Here is an 18,770-nt window from a genome sequence, read left to right on the forward strand (position 1 = left end):
CAGAGAAAACATGATTTAGAGAAAACTCTATACCAGAGTTGGAAAGTTTCCCTTTGTGCAAATTAGCAAAGGAACTCTCAGCGCCTGCTCGAATTGTGTAAGAAGAGATTACGTAACCAGAGGAAAAGAGTAGAACAAGCGTCAGCTCCACCCCCAACGGACAAAAACTAACTGCCACCGTCCAATGAAGAATGCCGAAGTCACGCCACGCATTTTTCGGTGTTTTCAGAGGTGAAGCCTCTCTAGGCAGCCGGCCGGTCACTCTATAGTGAGGCGGGACTGAAGAGTGACGCGTTGACGCGATTGCCATCGGGCGGGTCCCGTGATGGCTGGCGGTGGCGTCGCTGCCGCGGTTGCTCTATCGCTCGCTGGGCTGCCGGCGACTGCTTCAGGAGCCGTTCTCGGTCGCTGCAGCAACGCTACCATGGCTGACGACAAGTCCATCGAGTCCGCCAACGAACGGTGAGTTGAGGGGGGAATTGAGGCTGTAAGCCGGTTGGCCGGCGGTGTCACCCAGCGCGCTGTTGAGAGGCCCTCCCTCGTCGGCCCCGACTGACGCACCAGTGATCCCAGATGCTCGCTGGCCTGGCTTGTTGTCCTAGAAATGGAAACTTGCCTGCTTCCGTCAACGGCACGTGTAGCCTTCTCTAGGATGCGTAATTCTAATATTACCTCACAGTCCCCAGGATTTTCTTGTTGGAGCTCTCCACTTTATTCAAATGCTGCTTCTCTGTGTATTATCAGTAGTAAATTACAAATATTACAATGACAAACCTAGTCTGCGCTTGTGCTCCATCCTAAACTAAAGGCAACAAAACAAATTCGATTGTTTGGGTACAAATTAATAGACAGCTATGATAGAGATGTGCGATTTAAAGCATTTTAAGAATTTTAAGAATAGGAGAATGTATTCTCATGCTTGTATTATTATTATTTTGCCCCGAAGTAGCAGCTCTTCAATTTGTTTTTTTTAAACTTTTCAGTGTTTGAGCATTCACCCAAGAAGAAACAGCTAAAGGCAGCCAATTTTAGGATTCATTTTAGTAATCATTGCCTCCATTCCCACCCCTAATATCTTTTTTTTTTTAAATCCATTTTCCGTATGTAAACAATACTCTCAAACACAGAAATTCGACATGACTTTAACAGTACAGGTGTTTGCCATTTGTATATCTACTTGCGCCTTTTTCATTTTTTATTTGCTGTTGTTTTTGTCCTTTGTGAAAGAATGGAATGGCACTTACTTATATAGAGTGCATTATTTTTATGTGAAATGGAATCAGGGAAATACCTGCATAGTAGACACATTTGTTGTTGTGATATAGTTTTTAGGCCATTTATGTCATTGTGTCGGTCAGCCATAGTCACGTAATTCCATTTTGGCAAAGTATTTTTAATTTTTAAAATTCTGTAGATTGGCCTTTGTATCCTCTTTGTAACCTGATCTGAATTAGATTTCAGTGACAAGTGCAAGGTAACTGTTTTTGTCACAGTGCTACAATAAAAATAATAGTATTTCCAAAGTGATGGGTCACAGAGACGGTCATAGCAAAGTGTAGCTTTGGTCCCAAATGTGTGGGGAATGCAATTCCCAAAATTCCAGGCCGGAGTTAGACTTTATGTAGTTCACATGGGTGGTTTAGGTCAATGTCAGATGACAAGAACTATTAATAGGAGAGGGTCCTAAGTAGAATAGGGGAAGAAGTGGTAGATATTCCTAGCTGATAGTCTTATATCGTTATAAAGATAGTCTGGATACGGAAGGTAATTAAATAATAGCTATCCCAATCTATATGTACACTTCTTTATAATCTCAATGAAGTTTTATTATGATCTGCTTAGATCAGGGGTATCAAATCTAATCGCATTGCGGCTGTATCGTGACATATTAGGATTGTTTTTGCCCTTGCGGAGCAAGGTGGCCGTTGCCTGCATGGGCCATACCCAGCCCACGGGCCATGTGTTTGAGACCCCTATCTTTGATGTATTCTCATTAAAGAAAGAAGAGACAGTAAGGCTAGGGGAAGTATCTATTGTCCTACAGTTGATGAAATCTCAAAGTCTGCCAATGATAATGGGACAGAACTTTATTCCTTTCACTATTTATTCACATTTAGAACTTTCACCCCCAGCATCTGTTCTGAAAATGCCCCATAACTCACAGGCCACTGAGTGATAGAACAACTCCAAACCAATGCAGAAGTTCAGGAATAAAGGCTTATTCATGAATCAGGAATTTCTCCAGATTAGACCTTGCTCCCTGAAGCTTAATGAATGTCAACTGAAGTTGGGTGGAGTCCACTGCTACCTTTGCATAAAAGCCTTGGGCAAAGACAATTAAATGTTAAAGACAACATCATTTATAATCTTTCTTTATATGGGATTGCTCAAACTCAAGTAAAATTTTATTTTTTTTACTTTTAATACATTTTATTTATAAATTATAAAAAAAATTGACAAAACACCTAAATACACTAAAAAAAATCCCACACATGATTAACTTTATTTAAACTTAAAAAAAATAGAAATGAAAAGACAGTTATAATCCTCCAAAAAAGAAAGAAACAGGAGAGAAGTCAAAACATATATATATATTATACTAATGTAGTCACTGATTTATTAATGTACCATAAGTATAATCTGATTGTTACAAAATATTATTATACGTTATTACAAAATCTCTTCCATAATAGTATGTAATGTATTCCTTTTTTGTTTATTAATAAATATTGCCTTTAACAATATTAAAGGTGATATTTAATGTCACACATTTCTGAAAGTCTTTTCTTAACCTAATTCTTTTAGTGACTCTCATGCTTCAATATAACCATATTTTCTGATTAAAAAAAACAGATTTTGAAGCTTTAGTGTATATAGTAATTCAATATCATCTTAATATGCTTAATATTTAAAGATTTTCCACAAATCTACTTAGCATGGCAAAAGGATATGAGATAATGACATGATCATATCAGATGGGATCAATTTTTCTTAATCAGACGTTTATGCTATTCTTGATAGTGATTCAACTCCTGCTGTTTCTGACCCTGGATTGGACTTTGCCATTCTTGTTACTTTTCTGAAGTTTCTTTTGTGTTCTTGATATTTGTTTAGAAGACATATTTCTTTTTTTGACCTCTTTGAGTAAGAGATGTTTTTAATATAGCCTTCTAGGCCTACTAGTTTTCTTAAGAAAATTTCCCTCCTTTTTTATTATAAAGATTGCAGTTCTCTTACAGCAGAATGGCAAGAGGATTGTTGCTGCATTTGACTGCATTGAACTGAAAAATCTACTACTTACTACTACTGCTGCTATTACTACTACTACTACTACTACTACTACTACTACTACTACTACTACTACATGTTTAGGCTTCTTTTGGTGGAAAATAATGTATATGTTTCAAAAAATATTTAGAAGAAAAATATTAGACTTTATGAAAGCCTGAAAAAATGATATTACTGCTCTTGGTTTCTTAATGAATTTATTACTTAAATGGCTTTAACAAAAAAAGATGGCACAGAAATCAGACAAAGGTTGGGCCTTGAAAAATTAACAAATAGATGCAGCACTCCTGTGGGGTCCACTTTTTCCTAATCATGTTCACAGTACACCTTACTTTGCTATATATATTGCTCTCACTCCATCAGTGAAGCAGATTAGGTAGAGATGACATACGTAGAATTATTTTTCTAGGGAATACTCTAGACTATTGCTAACTACGGGTAGTCCTTGACTTACAACCGTTTGTTTAGTGACCATTCAAAGTTACAGTGACACTGAAAAAACTGACATGACCATTTTTCACATTTGCAACTATTGCACCATCCCGCAGTCACATGATGAAAATTCAGACACTTGGCAACTGACATGTATGACAGATGCAGTATCCTGGGGTCATATGATCACTTTTTGTGTGCACAAGCAAAGTCAATAGGGAAGTCAGATTCCGTTAAAAACTGTGTTACTAACTTAACCACTGCAGTGATTCACTTAACAACTGTCGCAAGAAAGTTCATAAAATGGGACAAAACTCACTTAACAAATGTCTCACTTAGCCACCTAAATTTTGGGCCGAATTTTGATCATAAATCAAGGAATACCTGTACTCCTACTAACTGATATTTCATAGGAGGATGTTCATTTGTTCTTTCAGATCAAACATTTCTAAGAGCTATTAGCTGAAGTTTAAAGCAGTTTCTTTTTGGATTATGATTTTACTATTTTTTGTGAAATTAACAAAGTCCATTTCAGACTCAAAGGGGTTCACGTTGGCATCTTTGTTTACAGAATTTTGCAGAATGTTGTATGAAATGAAATTCATGAAAAATCATTTAGAAGTTTTAAGTGCATTAGACAGTGACATCAAAATAGTTAAATATTTTTAAGCAAGCTTAAGGAAATTAAATTGTAGATGCATACAGTACATCTATGCAGTACACAGCTAGATATCTTACCTATTAAGAAAAGAAAATCATTTCTCAAATAATTTCACACTGATTTTTATAACTAAGATACTTTTGCGTATTTCTCTGTTAGGAGATTTTTATGGAACTTTTATTAGCTGTCTGTTGAGGTCCTTAATATATTCTTTGTTAAAAAGAAGGAAAACTTTGAAGTTAATAATAATTATATGAGGAATTTGTTATTTTCCCTCTAACCTAATGTAGCAACAAATTGTAGTAATGCCAAGGCCTCTTGGAACAGATGTACAGTAGGCTTCCTAGAAATACTGTGCAGGAATTTTTCTTCCTTTCCTAAATATTCCTCTCTAATACAGGGAACTATAACCCACTACTTTATTTTAGAGATAGTTTTACATTTAAAAAAGGAAAGTGCATGAAAATAAAAAAAGAAAACTATTCTGAGAGATCTTCAGAAAAATTACCTTGCAGCGAATAACTGTTGTTATGATTCTAAATGTATATACCATCTGTGACTGAATAATTAACACATTGTGAAAACAGTTTAAATTGTCCTGCAGTATGTCTCATTTGTACTTTTAATCTGAAATTAGAAATAACCCCATATTGGTTCAAAAGATACAAGGTTCTATGGCCAGGAGTTCTGTCCCCCTTGGGAATGTACTTTACAGAATATTTACAGTATTTTTGTATTCCTCAGAATTTTAGGCTTGTTGCCCATGTTTTTTAAAAATACAAGATTATATACTTAATATTTTTTTAAAAAAGTTTAGCAATAACATTTAATACAGTATTGTATTTAATGATACAATAATGCATACTACTAATGGAGTACTGTAGTCCTCGACTTACGACCATTCATTTAATGATAGTTCAAAGTTCCAATGGCCTTGGAAAAATGACTTATGATGTGTCCTCAAATTGTCAACCATTGCAAAACCTTGTGGTTGTCTGATTACAATTTGGCTGCTTGACAATTGTCTTGTCTCACGTTTTGTCAAAAAATTGAGTTTTTGACAAGCAAAATCAATTGAAGAAGCTGAGTTCACTTATTATTGCGTGATTCACTTAATTACCAATGGTTGTAACATCAGGTCCAGTCATATAATGACTCCCTTAATGATCACATTTCTTAGGGATTGAAATTCCGGTCCCAATTATTGTAAGTACTATATATACTTACATAGCAATAATACTTAGACTTATATACCGCTTTAGAGTACTTTACAGCCCTCTCTAAGTGGTTTACAGGGTCAGCATATTGCCCCCAACAATCTGGGTCCATATTTTACCCACTTCGGAAGGATCGAAGGATGAGTCAACCTTGAACCTGGTGAGATTAGAAATAGCCTGCAGTACTGCATTCTAACCACTGCACCACCACGGCTCCTTACGTTCTTATTCTTTCTTTTCCTAACATACCATATTTTTCAATTTGTTATGATGTGGTTACTTATACTATTGTAGAAGAAGTGGCAGAATGTGAGAGTGGATTCAAAAAAGGAATCAGCCTAGAGTCTCTACATACTGGAAATGGATTAAGTCCAATCCTCTTGAATGCATTGATCCTTATATAGAGCCAAAATAGTGCTAACCGTTAGTTGAGTAGATTCTTGTGTATAGGCATGAGTAATAATAAATTAATTTAATTGGAACTTTGCATGTGGTCTTGTTTTTTGCATCTGACAACTATCAAATTGGAATTTAAAACATCTGAGACTCATGATGTAGCCGTTATAGACTGTTGGTTTAATGCAACTGATTATAATATACTTAATTTAGAAGACATTTTGAATTCTTGATTTTCTTGCATAAATTGTTAAGATTACTACTATCATCTCCTCAGTTTATTGTAAATCACTGTCTCCATTTATAATAACGCATAGTTTGCTTTAAAAATGAATTTATTAATTTTGTTCTTTGGCAAGGCAGTCATTGTATTCTGTATAGAAATTATTCTGTATAGAAAATTATTCTGCTCTCTTTGGACTAATAAAAGTTATTTGACTGTTTTCAAACACAGGCCAACATAAAACATATTGGGATAATTTGAAAGGGAGGTTTTTAGAACATGGATAACTAATGCAAGGCTATTTTATATTAATAAGATTAGATGTGAATTTTATAATATCAAATTGCTGTTTGAATATAAGATGGCACCTTGAGCCACCAATACCATCTAAACTAATCATGACAATGCTAAATTCAAAAGTACATCCAGATTCCAATATTATTTTTGGGAGGAAATCTGTCCTTTTAGAACAAAATGAAGTCCATATAGCTGGGCAGGTAGATCACTAAAAAATTGTAGTTATCCTGGATGGTCGTGGAAAGTAGAAGAAGGTAGAGAAGGGAAGAGGGTTAAAGGAAGGGGGTGGTGACCGGGCAGGTCCAATTAATTGTATATAACTGCACACTAAATATGTTACTGGATATGAATGTTAAAATAAAACTTTTTTTTAAAAAAAATGGTAGTTATATCTTGTGTAGATAGATTTTCAGTTTCATATCACTCATCCAGTCTCGAAGTAGGGTAATCAGGTTCATTATGAACTTATCTATCAATTAGTTACTGTTTGGAGGCCTTTCTCTGGGCCACCTCAGCATGATGCACAGAGATTAGATGGCTGTCTATTTTCTTTTATAGGATCTGAATTGTAAAATTTTCTTGTAAAATAGATGCTTATTTTTTAAATATTAAGCAAAATTAATTGCTTTCTTTTTTGGAATATATATGAATGAATGACATATATTTTGTAGTACATTAAAGTCTTTTTCAATCCTGCTTTATTTATTCATACTTTAAAAATTAATCTGAAAGCTATCTATGCTTCTTGGAAATCTCTGAAGAATTTTATATAAAGTTGTTTTAGTTTTTTTAATGTATGTTTACATTAGCCAGTGCCTGTATAATAGAAGTTTTCTACTTGAGTTACATATTATGCTGTATCTTAGTGAATTAGGAAGAGTCAAGAGTCCTTTTTTGATCTCTACTAATTTGTAGGCACACTACACTGATGAAATAGATATTATGCAGATTAGTCAGTGTAGTCTTGGACCCTCTAAATATATTGGATGCAGTCTTCACATTGCCAAGTAACTTGAATGCAAGATGTTCTGTTTGGAAGTGGTAAGATATTTAGACCAAACAAATCTTCAGCTTGTGGAGGATAATACAGATGTTTTCAGTTCTCTAGCCTGAAAATTCCATACCCCATATTTTTTTTGAGTATATCTCCTTGAATTAAATATACAGTAAAATCTCAATTACAACTACCTGTTTGATCCTGTTATTTAAAACAAAAACAAAACATTGCATTTTTTAATAGATTTCGTTTTATATATTTTGTATAGCCCTGACTTGGAAAGTATGTTGCTAAAAAATTATTCTGCATAGAATCAAGTATATCATGCACACATGATAAGATTCAATCCTTAATGATCATTAAACTCTTAAAGTATTGTTTACATTTCTACATGCTATTTAAGTTATACCGGTATATGTTATCATTTAATGTAACAACACTTAACCACACAAAGAAAATTAAAAGCAATGCTGGATGCAGTAAAGTAGTGTGTTGGAACAGTAAAACAAAGTCCACTTAGCCATAAATGTGTCCTTCCTGGCCTCCAATGCATATACAAGATACTGTGTATGTAGAAAACAGCACCTGTGGTTTTATTTTTCCTTTTTTGAAAAGTTAGCATTAACAGTAGCAAATTTGGAATCTCAATCAAATATTATTATAGTATATAATATATAGAATACCCTAAATTTTGCAATAATTAGATCTGTATTTTTTTGTAGGAAAAAGATCTGTATTTTTTTAAAGAAATAATTCAGAGTATCCCTTTATTTTTGTAACAAATTTACATTTATATATTTAAAAATAAATTACATTGATAAAAGTTTGGGTGACTACAGTGATTTTGAGCATTTTTTTTACAGCATGACAAATATTTCGTATTTTGTTGATAGGATTCAAAATATAGTAATTAAATCCAAGATTACCTCATTTCAGGTAATTATTATCTCCAGTGTCTAATCAAAGAAGTTTATTCGCTTAATCCCTGAATAATTATAATAATAGCATATTATTTAAATCTTGTATTCCATCTAGGTCAGGATGGCTATCTAGCTGGCTTCCTGCATGGTGCCCTACATCACTTGTACATCTTAAAGATGCTGAAGAGAAAATTTTGAAATGTAAGCACTTTGTGGTAAGAAATTTCCAGCAGCATTCATCTCAAGTTTTATTATTGTCTCTTTCCCCTACCCTTTTTTAATGGAGAAAAAAATTGGAAGAACAATAATAATTAAGAAATAGGCTTTGGTGCAGTTGAACAACTGGTCCCACAAAGAAAAGAATATTGGATTTTAATTGGGCAACTAGTATATTAAGCAAAATGGAATATAGCATGATCATAATTTGTTGTACTTCAGAGATTGGAAGGTTCAAACAAGCTTTGCTTTCTTATTTCACAAGTCATTTTGGACTGTTTTCTAAGGTCCAATAATGAAAGTAAGGTTTTTTTGTGTGGATTATATGTCAAAATGTATTCATTGTGTTTATAGAATTATTTCAGTATAGACTGAATAATAAGGCTTATATTTCTTCCTTCAGGTATTACAAGTACCTACAGTAAACAATATGTATACCTATCCAATGGAAATAAAATATGGACGCTTATATTCTCTCAGAACCTTTCCCAGAAAACTCCAATTGTTCTTCTTCATGGGTTTGGAGGTGGTGTTGGACTTTGGGCTCTCAACTTTGAAGATCTTTGTGAAAATAGGACTGTATATGCATTTGATTTCTTGGGATTTGGTCGCAGTAGTAGACCCCAGTTTGACACTGATGCAGAGGTGGCAGAAAATCAATTTGTAGAGTCTATTGAAGAATGGAGACGGAAAATAGGATTGGATAGAATGATTTTACTTGGACACAACTTGGGTGGCTTCCTGGCAGCTGCTTACTCACTAAAATACCCATCAAGGTATATGAAAGATTTTTTTTCTTTTGTTCAATTGTATCAGATTCTCATAGACTAGCTGGAAAAATCCCTGCAGTTTTCTTCGTAAGATTTTTCAGAAGTGGTTTGCCATTGCCTCCTTCCTCAGGCTGAGAGAAAATGGTTACTCAAGTTACCCAGCTGGCTTTGTGTCTAAACAGATCTAGAACATATAGTCTCTTAGTTTCTAGCCTGATAAGTTAATCATTGCACCAAACTGACAAGCAATAAAGGAAATTTATTTCTATAAGGTGATACATTGGCAAAATAATATGATATAGTATATGTGCAATCTGGAGTCAAATGGCTAGATTCTCTGCTTAGCTTCAGATACAATTGAAAAACCAATTTAATAATTTTAAATATAGAATTCAGTCTTTATTGCACTTGACTTCCATATTATCTTCTGAGTGAATTTGCTTAGAACATCATTTTTGGGTTGCTTTTAAATATCTAATGCATGGAGGACATTTGCTTGATTTCAGAATATTTACAGAAGAAAAACCTTGGAAGGAGGAGGAAATGTGGGAAGAAATGGCAAATGATTACTAAAAATAATGAGTAATGAAGAAATGGTATACTTCAGTGAAAAGCTAACTATACAGTATTTGCCTTAGAAAAAATTGAAAGTTTTCATTTTAATTTAATATAACTATTATGGCAAATAGTTATATTATGGTAAATGTTCAGTTACAATTCAAAATTTTTTGAAGGTTGATTGATTCATCTGCCACAGTAGTAGATATACTTTATCAACTGTAGAAATCCAGTAATTTAATATAGTATTTATCCCAGAGATGCAAGAAGTTGAATTTTAGAATTTTTGTATGTAAGCCATGCATTCTTTCACTGAGTCACAAAAGAAATTTTAGTTTGGTATTATTACCTAAAAAAAAGAATAGAATTATTGGGTGTGATTGAAATTCCATTTCCAAGTAATACTGAATTTAATATATAAGCAATTATTTTGAAATTAAGGTGAGAAGTGATAAATGTTTTATGTCTGTCATATTTTAAGAAAATATGCAGCTATTCAATCATGTAAACATTCAAATGTTGATAATCATAAAGGAGTATGGAAATACACAGGTACTCATAAAATGAGTTGCATTGTTGAAAAAGAAATCTAATAGATAAATGTTGCTGGCTTATTGACCAAGCAATTGGTATTGCCAGCACCTTTCTTCACTCAAGGTCTTGTTCTTAACTACTTTGTATATCTCCCAAAAATTGTATGAAGTTAGGGAAAGAGGTCCTCCTAACCTCTAAAGGTAATATAGCATTCTAATTTTGGACAGTATACTTTTCAATACAATATTGTAAAAAAAGATACAAAAGCATGGAACAGAGAGCTTACTTCAATTGAAACTATGAGGCAGAGCATGGTGGCTTACTCATCATCTCCACATGACAATTCAGAACCCAGAGAATGCAGAAGTAAGATAGGTCCATTTTGCAGTTTGAGATGGATGTTTGCTCTATTTGTATAATCTCAGAGTTGGAATTTACCTTAATCTTAACTGCAACTAGGTGGTAGAGAACCTTGGCTCATCCCTTTTCCATTTGTGAGGGGGATGGTGACAAACAAGACTGTTGAATCCCATGAAACCTTTGCAGCTAGACGATCTTAAGAGAGGTGAATAGATTGTCCTCTCTCAAGGGTGTCAAATTCAATTTCACTGAAGGCCACATCAGAGTTGTGTTTGACTTTGGGAGGCTGGAGTGGGCATGGCCAGGGTGGTCATGTCTGGGGCACCTGGGATGGCCAAGGCAGGACTTCCCTCAGACTTTCCCTCCTTCTCATTATATACCTCCCTCCCTTCTTTCCTTCCTTCCTTCCTCCCTCCCTCCCTCCTTCTTTCCTTCTTTTTCCTTCCTTGCTCTCTTTCCATCTTTCCTTCTTTTTCTTTTTTTTTGTCTTTCCGTTTCTCCTTTTCTGTCCCTTCTTGGATGCTCAAATGCAAAAGGGAACATTTTTCCTTTTGTTTTGTTTTGCTTTTAGTTTGTTTTGCTAGGCCTCTGCCACAAAAACGGAGTTCGGGGGGTGTGGGGGTGTGGCACACAGCTCTGTTTTCATTGACAGAGGCACTGCGGGCCGGTCTTTTGCTGTTTCCAGATAGCCCCGTAGGCCAGGTAACCGGTAACCCTGTCCTATATCTAAAGAAAAACAAAAATATTTTTTTTATTTCAAGGATGAGCAAAGTGCAGTTCTCCAGATATTACTGAACTTCAGAATTCCTCAGTGCTAGTCAGAATTATCAATGGTAAGATATTATGGGGATTGCAATCCAACACCATCTAAAATGCTACATTATATCAGTTCATGTTTTGCTGAAATACTACAGACCATAGAGTTTAGATAGCTATTGAGATATCTTGGAATCTAAATGACTTTCTTGCAGTGTTTTTTTAAATGGATGATACTGATATATGACTTGATAGTTATTCAGCTTCAATGAAAATATAGAGATTAGATTCGTAACTCAATTACATTGGAGAGGAATAATGGCAACAAAGTTACAGCATGCATTCATCTAAATCTAAATCATAAAGCATAATTTGCAAGCTGTAGTAGATACAGCTAGCAAAGTTTATATAGCAAAGTTGGAACAAAACAGTATATGATTTATTATGATTTATTGTCATGAAATGTGAGGGTTGAAAGATAGAGATCATCTAGTGCAACCTTTGCCATTCAGGAAACCAGAGATAGAGTTATGATCATTTTGTTTGTAAAGTTAAATCATAATATTGTGCAAAAGGCCCATATCTCCTCTCTCCTCTTTTTCTATGTCCAGTATTCTTTGCAGGAGCATTGGGGGTATTTCTGATTCCAATATAGTATTTTATCTCTACTGAGGGCTGTGGTTAACATGAAGCATGGTTTAAATAAATGAATGATCTTTGTCCAGCATTTACTTCCCCCAAGGCCCAATTTATTTCCAGATTGCATCACTAAAAATAACAGAAAATTTCACTTTGTGCTAGTAGGGCTTCTTTCCCCCAGTTTTTAACCTCACAAAAACTATGATATAGGCCTCCATGGGATTCGATGTATCTATTTTGTATATTTAAACCGTACCTCAAACTTAAGAAAAGGGCAAAAGAAATGAGCCAAATATTTCTCTTCCATCAGTAATGCTGCTGTCACTAAACTAAGCCTCAGAGAGTACAGGTTTAAAAAAAGTATTATCTTCCTCTGATGGAATTGCCCATCGCAGTTTAAATTCAATTCACTGTAATTATCTATGTCTCTATATTGTATACTATCATAAACCCTCTAGGGGTTCAACTGTCTGCATAAAGAAATAATCTGTGCCCAATTCCATTTTTGTTTGGATTGAGTATAGTCATTAAATAACAGGTTGTCTGATAAAGCAACAGGTGTCTGATAAAGCAAAATCTCACATCATGTGAACGGCTACCAATTAAATATGAGGACAAATCACTTTCAAATGTGGATAGAGAAAGGACTGGGCCAGCATACATTTTCCACCCTGTATCCATTTCAAAGTGGTTAATAATTCTCTAACTGAACTTTGAAACATAAAATGTATATTCTTATTCTATATAAATCTATTTCCTGGGATTAAAGCTGATTCTGAAATAAAATTTGCACTGTTCAAATGATTTCCTTACTGACAAAATCTCTTAACTTTTATCTTTGCAGAGTAAAGCATCTTCTGTTAGTGGAGCCATGGGGTTTTCCAGAAAGGCCTTCCAATGCTGAACATGAGAGGACTATTCCAATATGGATCAAAGCACTTGGAGCTATTTTGAGTCCATTTAATCCATTGGCTGGTCTCAGAATAGCTGGACCTTTTGGTGAGTGCTAACCTAACTTATTTTGATTGTACTGCCAAAGACATCAATTTTGAAATTGCAGTAATATGGACTTTAGGTCATCTATGTATTTAAGCACTTACCTGGTTAGGTTAGAATGTGGAATCCTATTAAGGCCATTGAGCAAAGTGATTGAAGAAGAGTGATACACTAAGATGTTCTGCCAGATGCAGTCCAGTAATAAATGCCTAAAATGGCTTTAGGTATTTATTGGCAAGGATGAAAAAGACAAAAAAAGTCTTGTTTAGCATTAATTTTCTCTTTCTCCTGAGATTTTACTTTACACTTCAAATGGAAATTTATACTAAAGAGTTTATAAATTGGTTGGATGCTTAGGACCAATAGAAATAAAATACCTGGTGGCAGAAAATGTTTATAGGTATAATAATTACTATAGTATGTCATAACATCTTGGATATTATTCTAGTATAATAGCATAATTTATTTTATTTATGCTCTTTAGGGCTTGGCTTGTCAAAATAGAGAGAAGAAATGTAGCTTTGTTGAATCAGGATTGTTATAATTCTAGGCAATTGTAATTGTCATTTAAATTGTATTTAAATAAAACAATAGTTTCTTTAATTCCCATTTGAATTCCTACATGATAATAATAGCATCAGGTAATGTGTTTCAGGGCACGAAAAAATAGAATTGTTATCTTCTGCACAGTTTGAACTTTTCCTCCTTTGTCTGCTATTAAAAGTATTAAATTCTTGATTTTTTTATATATGATAGGATTGAGCCTGGTACAACGTATAAGGCCAGACTTTAAGAGAAAGTATTCATCTATGTTTGATGATGATACAGTCACTGAATATATCTATCACTGTAACGTGCAATCACCAAGGTAAGTGTAAGATTTTAAAAGTCTTTATATTAACTAATTATTCTCTAAATCATAGATCTTTAAATAATCAGAACAATATACAGTAGTCATCAAAGATAGGAAATGTTATAATTTGCAAAACTATAGTCTTTAAAGAAAAATAAATACATGTAAGTATGACCATGCTGATTATTAGAGGAAGAATGAAATGGGATATTTTCAAAAAGGGCGTTATAAAATGGACAAATAAATTCTCTATTAAATCATTTTCTTGCATGGTGTTTTCTTAACATGTGAAGTCACCATAAATCTTCAGCCTTCACTATTGTTTAATAAGCTGTAATGATGACAGGTTCATTAGAAAATCCATCTTAAGTTATTACCTGAAGAATAAAGAGCTGACAGGTGTGAGATTCCTTTGAAATCTGATATATATCTAAGAAAATGGGAACTTCATAACTGTTTTAATATTTTTTCCTTTCATTCTCTCATTCTTCTTTCAACATTCACAAAAGCCAGCATGGCTTTTAAAAAGGTGTGCCACTGTTCCTAAAGTCATGTGTGGCAAAGACTCTTATCAGATTTATGCCATTAACTTTCCATAGAACTAGAGAGAAATAAAGATATTTATGTTAAATTATCGTGATTGTATTAAACATACTTAAGACTTGACAGGTGCTAGACAAAATTTTAAAATTATATGCACGACTAGCAATATTAGATGAAGTTATATTAACCAATAATAAAAGTCAGGTATATGGAATTCAGCTAATACATTTTGTTTTTTTCATTGACGTCTTTAAGCGGGGAAACTGCTTTCAAGAATATGACAGTTCCCTATGGATGGGCAAAAAGGCCAATGCTGCAGAGAATTGTTCATATGCATCAAGACATTCCTATCACTGTGATTTATGGAGCAAGGTCCTGTATAGATGGCAATTCTGGAGCCACCATCCAGTCCCTGCGACCAAATTCCTATGTGAAAACAATAGTAAGTGGGACATTCTGGTCATTATTTATTTTGTTTTTAGTCATTCTGTCGTAAAGTGACCATTCTAATTTATCTTCTTCGGACATTTGGCAACAGCTATTTGAACATTTAAAATTGTTAAAATTACTATTCTGTCAATCTTTTAAAATATATTTTGGACGTACATTTTTCTTTCTGATCATCTATGCATAAATATGAAAGACAAAACAATTCAGCATAAATGAATTGATGCACAAATGTATTCTTTTAACTACAAATCTGCAGTCACTAATACTAGTAGATCTTACTCACTCCTCCCTGAAGAACAGATGAGAAGATTGTAAATCGACTGGAGAGTTACTTATGGACAAAAACTTCAGTTTTATGTACAGGTGTATCCTCAATATATCCTCCAGATTTTTTTTCCTGCAGCCTCAAGTCAGGGTTAACTGCTGATGACTACCTGGGTTAGTCTCTATAGTTTTCTTGGCAAAAAATTTTTGGAAGTGATTTTTTTTTTTAATTTACATTTATATCCCACCCTTCTCCGAAGACTCAGAGCGGCTTACAGTGTATAAGGCAATAGTCTCATTCTATTTGTATATTTTTACAAAGTCAACTTATTGCCCCCCCAACAATCTGGGTCCTCATTTTACCTACCTTATAAAGGATGGAAGGCTGAGTCAACCTTGGGCCGGGCTTGAACCTGCAGTAATTGCAGGCTGCTGTGTTTTAATAACAGGCTTCTACAGCCTGAGCTACCACGGCCCCTATGTTATTGCCTGCTTCTTATGGCTAAGAAAGAGTAATTGGCCCAAGCTGGAATTGTGCCTGAAGCTGAATTAGAACTCAATCTCTGGTTGCTAGCCTGATGACTTATCCACTATACCGATTCTCCCTTCAGATTTAGATATATTGAATTTCACAAGTATTCAAACCAGATTTTTCAGTTATTCTGGTAATCATTGATTTACAGCCACAATTGAGCCCAAAATGTTGCTAAGTGAGACATATGTCAAGTTTTGCGACCTTTCTTGCCACAGTTACTAAGTGAATCACTGCAACTGTTAAGTTAGTAAAATGATTATTAAGTGAATCTGGCTTCCCCATTGACTTTGCTTGTCAGAAGTTTACAAAAGGTGATTACATGATCCCAGGACACTGCAACCGTCATAGATGTGAGTCAATTGTCAAGCACCTGAATTTTGATCACATGGCATTGACTTGCCGCAATGCTCATAAGTGTAAAAAAACAGTCACAAGGCACTTTTTTCAGTACCGTTGTAACTTTGAATGGTCACTAAATAAATAAATAGAGGACTACCCATGTGTCTTAATGTATGCAAATAAAAGTCAATATGAAATCTTTTTGCATGAATACCCTTTAAATGTATAAGAAATAACAAATAAATTTTGTATTAATCTCTTGGTTAGATTCTTGTTTTGTTTTATTTCTAAATACATCCATATACATCAAAATTATCCCTTTTTTCAAAACACAGGAAATAAAAAAGCAAAACATTTCCTTGCCTTCAGATTTAAGCTCTGTTTTTAAAAAATCTGAGAGAAAAAGAAAAATATGAACTTACAAAAATAGGGAATTCAGTTCATAGTGTATTGTTCTAGGAACACAAATTTGCTCTTATTATTTTTGTAAATGTCAATAAAACATTGATATTTGGATGTTAAGTTTATTTTCCCTCCTCTTCCATTCCCAGGCTATCCTTGGTGCAGGTCATTATGTATATGCAGATCAACCTGAAGATTTCAACCAGAAAATAAATGAGATCTGCAATTCCGTGGACTGAAAAGATTCTGCTTTTTGAAAAAAGAGGCTATAAATATAATTCAAAGCAATACTTTATAATGTATTATTTAAAAAGTTAAGAAAAAGCTGAAAAAAGAACCAATTTTCTATGCACTCTTTCATTTAGGATATTTTCTCACTTAAAACTATGCAGTGACTTTTATTATAATAGGCAGATTTAAAAAATAGTTGTACATTTTAGTTTGATTCTGCCTCTATATGTTTAGGGGACATATTATATTTCAATATGTATTAAAACATTTTAAAACTGGAATTTTAAAAGTGGTGTTTTGCAAAATTACAACCTTTAATATGCAGGAATTTCTATAGCAAAATTACTGTTTGGCTATTTTTTGCAGTACCCATATACTACACTCTTCATATCTTAAACTTTTTAAAAAGATGAAAAATTTACTGATTCAGAAGATTGCACATAGGATGTCATTTCATTGTATTTTATGTGGAATTTGCCAAAATAATATTAACAAGCACTCAGGAAAAAGAGCACAAATAAGAAGAAGAGTTGGGAGAAATTCCGATTATTTTTTGCTCTTGTAAATGTTGTTTACTATGCTAATGATTGAATGCTTAATACCCTACATTCTAAGGTACTAATACCTTAGAACACCTATTCTAAAGTACCAATATTGTTCCATTTGTTTTTAAAGAGAAGTTGCAGAATGGATTTGAAATTTTTAACACTGAAAATTGTAAGATATATTTATGAACTGATTCTCAAATTTTACATGCTACAGACCATGGATAAAGTACTGTAGTAATTACCAGTTGGATGAATATGTATTTTGGAATTGTGAGCCAGTCTAACTGTAAAACAATATAATCTTGTCAAAACAAGGTTTCTTGGAAAAAGGTATCTTTAATTAAATAAAAGAAATGAATCTGGAAAAGATATTTTACCTCAGAATTTTTAAAATAAAGTGTCTTAATGCTGAATTTTAAAGAGTTATTTGGGCCCAGAATTGTTTGGGTTTTTAAAAAAAATCTAAGGTAAGCTGGTTAAATAAAATAAGCAGAATTATAAACTTAAAAGCAAATTGAGTAGTTTATAAACTAAAAGTCTACACAGTAACTTATTGGTTAACTTTTTAATGTTGAATTAAGTACTGAAATCAATTTAGAAGTTCATTTTGAACATATTGATCTTTGTCCAAATGCTTAGAAATACTAGATCTCTAAATCATTTCATTTGTGATATAAGATTTAACAAATTGGATTTTTTTCCCCTGGGAAATATTTGTATCAAGATAATTGGCAGAATACAATGATTAAAAACAATTCTGAAAACTATTTGTGTTACATCTGAATCTCTCTAATTTATCAGATCAGAGATGGTCCAGCAATTTTCCAGCATGGAAAACTGGATCCATATTTCAGCTAGATTTGAAGAATATGGAGGAAAAACAGAATAGTATTCTCCTGAATGTTCTGTCCCTGGAATTATATACTTTGTACGGTTTTCAGGTTTCATTATGTGTCATTAAATAAATCAATAGATACGACAGCATAGACTGCTCACTAACTTCCAGATATTCTATTGTCAATAACATCTTATTTGCTTTAAATATTTATGTTATGTAAATAACATAAAAATGCCAGTAGTATTTTTATGTTATTTATAAACCCCATATTTATAAGGATAGACCTGATGTCCCTTCTCAATCCCTGGATCTGTTGCTTTGTGAAAAAAAAAATACAACAATCTGTTTCGGACCCTAGTAATAGCAGAATAACAAAACCACAGGATGTGTTGAACTGTGCCATTTTGACTAGAACTGTAAAGCTTCTTTATAAATATATTGATCACACTAATCAAAATAATTCTGACTATGAGTTATCTATACCAGAGGTGGGCAACATGTTGAATT

General features: G+C 33.5%; 1 protein-coding gene across 2 annotated transcripts; it reads left to right on the forward strand.

Moving 5' to 3' along the window:
- The first annotated feature begins 177 nt into the window (after nt 1-177).
- Nucleotides 178-18,723, forward strand: ABHD5 (abhydrolase domain containing 5, lysophosphatidic acid acyltransferase). 2 transcript variants are annotated; one of them, XM_058180363.1, is made up of 7 exons: nt 178-462; nt 8,547-8,632; nt 9,051-9,423; nt 13,109-13,263; nt 14,017-14,128; nt 14,912-15,098; nt 16,796-18,723. In XM_058180363.1, the coding sequence occupies exons 1-7, from the start codon at nt 326-328 to the stop codon at nt 16,883-16,885; spliced, it is 1,140 nt and encodes a 379-aa protein (XP_058036346.1). In that variant the 5' UTR covers nt 178-325; the 3' UTR covers nt 16,886-18,723. The 2 variants fall into 2 exon arrangements, with proteins under 2 accessions (XP_058036346.1, XP_058036347.1); XM_058180364.1 differs by lacking the exon at nt 14,912-15,098 and having other exon boundaries at nt 16,796-16,859.
- Nucleotides 18,724-18,770: the final 47 nt, after the last annotated feature.

The sequence above is a fragment of the Ahaetulla prasina genome, chromosome 4 (assembly GCF_028640845.1).
Source record: "Ahaetulla prasina isolate Xishuangbanna chromosome 4, ASM2864084v1, whole genome shotgun sequence".
Lineage (NCBI taxonomy): Eukaryota > Metazoa > Chordata > Lepidosauria > Squamata > Colubridae > Ahaetulla > Ahaetulla prasina.